The sequence below is a fragment of the Coregonus lavaretus genome (assembly GCF_964263955.1).
Source record: "Coregonus lavaretus genome assembly, chromosome: 13".
NCBI classification, from domain to species: domain Eukaryota; kingdom Metazoa; phylum Chordata; class Actinopteri; order Salmoniformes; family Salmonidae; genus Coregonus; species Coregonus lavaretus.
The window spans coordinates 19,408,256-19,412,086 of record NC_140000.1 but is presented as its reverse complement, the minus strand read 5'-3'; the positions used below and the strand labels follow the sequence as shown (position 1 = coordinate 19,412,086).

General features: G+C 43.4%; 1 protein-coding gene across 1 annotated transcript in view; it reads left to right on the top strand.

Annotated features, from left to right (window-relative positions):
- Window positions 1-2,254, top strand: part of LOC311140644 (uncharacterized protein) — a 17,303-nt gene extending 15,049 nt beyond the window's left edge. Inside the window, exon 11 of the mRNA XM_084175789.1 lies at window positions 1,524-2,254. Coding sequence (XP_084031915.1) covers window positions 1,524-1,694 — 171 coding nt within the window. The 3' untranslated portion in view covers window positions 1,695-2,254. The remainder of the gene's footprint in view (window positions 1-1,523) is intronic.
- The last annotated feature ends 1,577 nt before the right edge of the window (window positions 2,255-3,831 follow it).

Here is a 3,831-nt window from a genome sequence, read left to right as displayed (position 1 = left end):
GGAGGCTTGGAGGTTGAGAGGGGGGGTTGTGATTTAGAGGGAGGTGAGGAGAAAGTCCTTGATCTCTATTAGATTCACCCAAAGAAGGAAAGAAAGTAAGTCTGTCTCTTTCTTTCTATCATTCATTTTGCATCAAGGGCACATCGACTCTTGCTTTCACAATTTCTGCTGTGATTTTTTAATGAGATATGTGCCATTTATTGTATGTACAAATACACTTGGTCAACTTGAACCTCAAGGAAAGAGGTAGGGATCTGGATAGTGAGGGGAGGGGAGAGAAAGAGGAAGGAGGGGAGAGAGGGTGAGAATTTAAGGGATAATTTCCCTCCTCTCTCTTCACAGGTCAAAATCCTCACCCCCTGTCACAATGGCTTAGGAAAGACGCGTCATTGGGAGTGAATGTGTGTGTGTACACGTATGTGTGCCCATTTGTGTGTGTGTGTGTGTGTGTGTGTGTGGCAGTGGCCAGATGTGCCTCAGAGACTCCAGGCTTTGAGGGAAAGCTTCTTGGATTTGACCAGAGAATCTGCTGACCTGTGATACACACACACACACACACAGACCAGCCAACCTATGAAAGAGAAAGACACAAACACACTCTCACACATACACACCACACAGAGCAGCCAACCTGTGAAAGAAGGGAGGAAAACTTGCAGCACTCTAAATGAGAAATGTGTTTAATTGATTGTGTGGCTTTGCTGAGCTCAGCACTCTTCTCTATAATGTATACCACTGTTTATTTAACTAACGGCTATCACAATGAAAAATGATACTCTCCTGGCAGATGCGTTCCTTTTTCTAAATGAGCATTCCATAAACATCACAGCTTATGTTGAATAAGTACATTTTATCGACATATCATGCTACTCAAGTGATCAGCTTGAAAATGAAGAACATCCACTGTCTCCAAATGAGCTCCTAGGGGGCCAAGCGTCCTCAGTCATGGTCTACTGCCTGGTGACTGTTCCTGAGGCGACACCAACGCGTGCACGTACGCACACACACAAACTATTTTGGCCGGGTTACACTGTCAGTGTGAAGGTGATCTGTTTCTGAGGCTGTTTGTACTTTGTGTGTGTGTGCGCGCGCGCATGCATGGATGATACAGAATAATGCAGTTCAGCCCAGATTCCCAGACCTGCTTATCTCCCTCACTAGAGGAGAAGTTGTTTGGAGCAAAAGGAATGAATCTGTGTGTGTTGTGATTGCTGTAGTGTGTGTGTGATAGTGGGTTCCGTTCTGTTATCAGTCCAGTGCTTCCACTCAGGCAGAGAGAGTATTATACGGCGGGAAATCTACTGGCCCCCTCTACAATAGGCTTTTATAATGGTCCCGCTTCACAGCGCATTTCACTGAGATAACAACAGCAATACTGTGTATGTGAGAGAGAGCAGAGAAAAATCCTATCCTTGTTCAGCTGAGCCCAATACATCAGGAAAGAGGCATTTGGTAGCAGTTTTCACATTAAGTCCTGGTGGAAACGTGCATGTATGTAACAAACTGTGTGTCTCTCTCTCCAGCTGTACGTGAAGTTGCGCTGTGACGACGGCCCCATACTGGAGCACATGGAGCAGCTCCTGGGGGAACTGGGGGGGGAGACGGAGACGGAGGAGGGGGAGACAGACCCTGCCCTGGACGAAGACTTTGAGCCCAACAGTGACGATGAGGAAGAGGACGCCATGGAACATTGACCACACCCCTCTCTCTCTACCAGTGATCTAGTGGTAAAACAGTAGGTTGGTAAACGCTGAGAGACGTTTGCGGTGAATAAAGTAACGCTCCCTATGTTTCCAATGCATTCTTCTGCGATCGGTGCGTAAATAAAAAAGGTGCGTCAACGGCGTTTAGACTGCATACCCCTCTCTACTTTTGTAGTGCACTATTAACTCGGACATGAAATAAAGTTTATAAAGATGGAGTTTATAAAGACCTCTTACATATCTCTGTACACCTCACAAACTAGACCAGATGCAACACTTTGTTGGAAAGCAGCATAGTTGCGAGTGTGTCAGTCAATGGGCCCTTGAGAGAGGATGAATGGGCCCTTGAGTTCTCTGAATCTCTCTAGATATTGTCTGAATCGTGTTCTCAGAAGTGCCTTCTGTTCAACCCTGAGTTTCTCAGAATCATATGGCCTCTCTCTCATATTAGTGCTGAATTGTTTTCTGTATTAGAAAGGAGTGATTGACATGTCGACTCAAGCTTTGTTTCTATTGTCCTGGAATGAACCAGATAAAAAAACTCAACTCAACTTGAATGCTGTTTGTTTTTTGTATTTTTCTCTCAATCTGCTTATTTTTTTTATTCATGTTGTAATAAGGAGGTGAACGTGTGCTTCCCTTCATGACCCAGGCTCACTTTAGAAAGAGATTCCAATCTGAATGTGACCTGCTAAAATAAAGAACTAATACAGAACAGATACTGTAGTGTTGTAGAGTTCATGTGAGGAGTGAGCATTGAGAGATAGAGGGGGTAGAGATGGATGAGAGGAGAGGAGTGATGGATGATGGGAGAGAGGAGAGTGCAGGTTGAGAGGAGAGTGTCGTAGACACACAGGCATGGTCACTAACTATAAATATAATTGTTTTGTCTTTATCTGTTGTGGTCTAGTACTGTCTTTTTACTAGCAAGGGCCGTTACTTTAAGTGCTGCCTGTCTTCCCAGTGGCCTACTTGGTGTGTGAACTGCTGACTGCTCATAATTTGCATGAGAGGAGATGGATGAAGTTAAGTTTTAATGTCACATGCAGGGTGAAATGCCTTTCTTGCAAGCTCTAACCCCAACAATGCAGTAATCAATAAAAATGTAGAACAACAACACACCATATATAATAAGAAATAAAGAACATGATAAAGTAAACATACTATATACAGGGACAGTTCCAGTACCATATTTACAATGTGCAGGGATACTGGATCGATAGAGGTAGATGCAGTGAGTGGAAAAAAGTATTTGATCCCCTGCTGATTTTGTATGTTTGCCCACTGACAAAGAAATGATCAGTCTATGATTTTAATGGTAGGTATATTTGAACAGTGAGAGACAGAATAACAACAAAAAAATCCAGAAAAACGCATGTTATAAATTGATTTGCATTTTAATGAGGTAAATAAGTATTAAGTCACCTCCCTGACCAAGGCCCTTCTCCCCGATTGCTCAGTTTGGCCGGGCGGCCAGCTCTAGGAAGAGTCTTGGTGGTTCCAAACATCTTCCATTTAAGAATGATGGAGGCCACTGTGTTCTTGAATTTTTTTGCTGCCCTTCACCAGATCTGTGCCTCGACACAATTCTGTCTCGGCGCTCTACGGACAATTCCTTTGACCTCATGAGTTGTTTTTTGCTCTGACATGCACTGTCAAATGTGTGACCTTATATAGACAGGTGTGTGCCTTTCCAAATCATGTACAATCAATTGAATTTACCACAGGTGGACTCCAATCAAGTTGTAGAAACATCTCAAGGATGATCAATGGAAACCGGATGCACCTGAGCTCAATTTCGAGTCTCATAGCAAATGGTCTGAATACGTTATGTAAATAAAGTGAGTGTTTACACACACCTCTCAAACACAATGTTTCTCGCCCAATGACTTTATAAGGTTTTATAGAAGCAGGATGTAGGAAGAGAGGGTTGAGACAGGTGAGTGTTAAAGAGTACACGCTTAGAAAAAAGGGTTATTCGGGTTGTCCTTATAGGAGAACCCTTTTTGGTTCCAGGTAGAACACTTTTGGGTTCCAGGTAATTCATCTTAACAGAACATGCAACTCATGCATTTGGTGCGTAACCCATTAGGGCATCAACCCACCGTGCACAGAATGACATAAATCA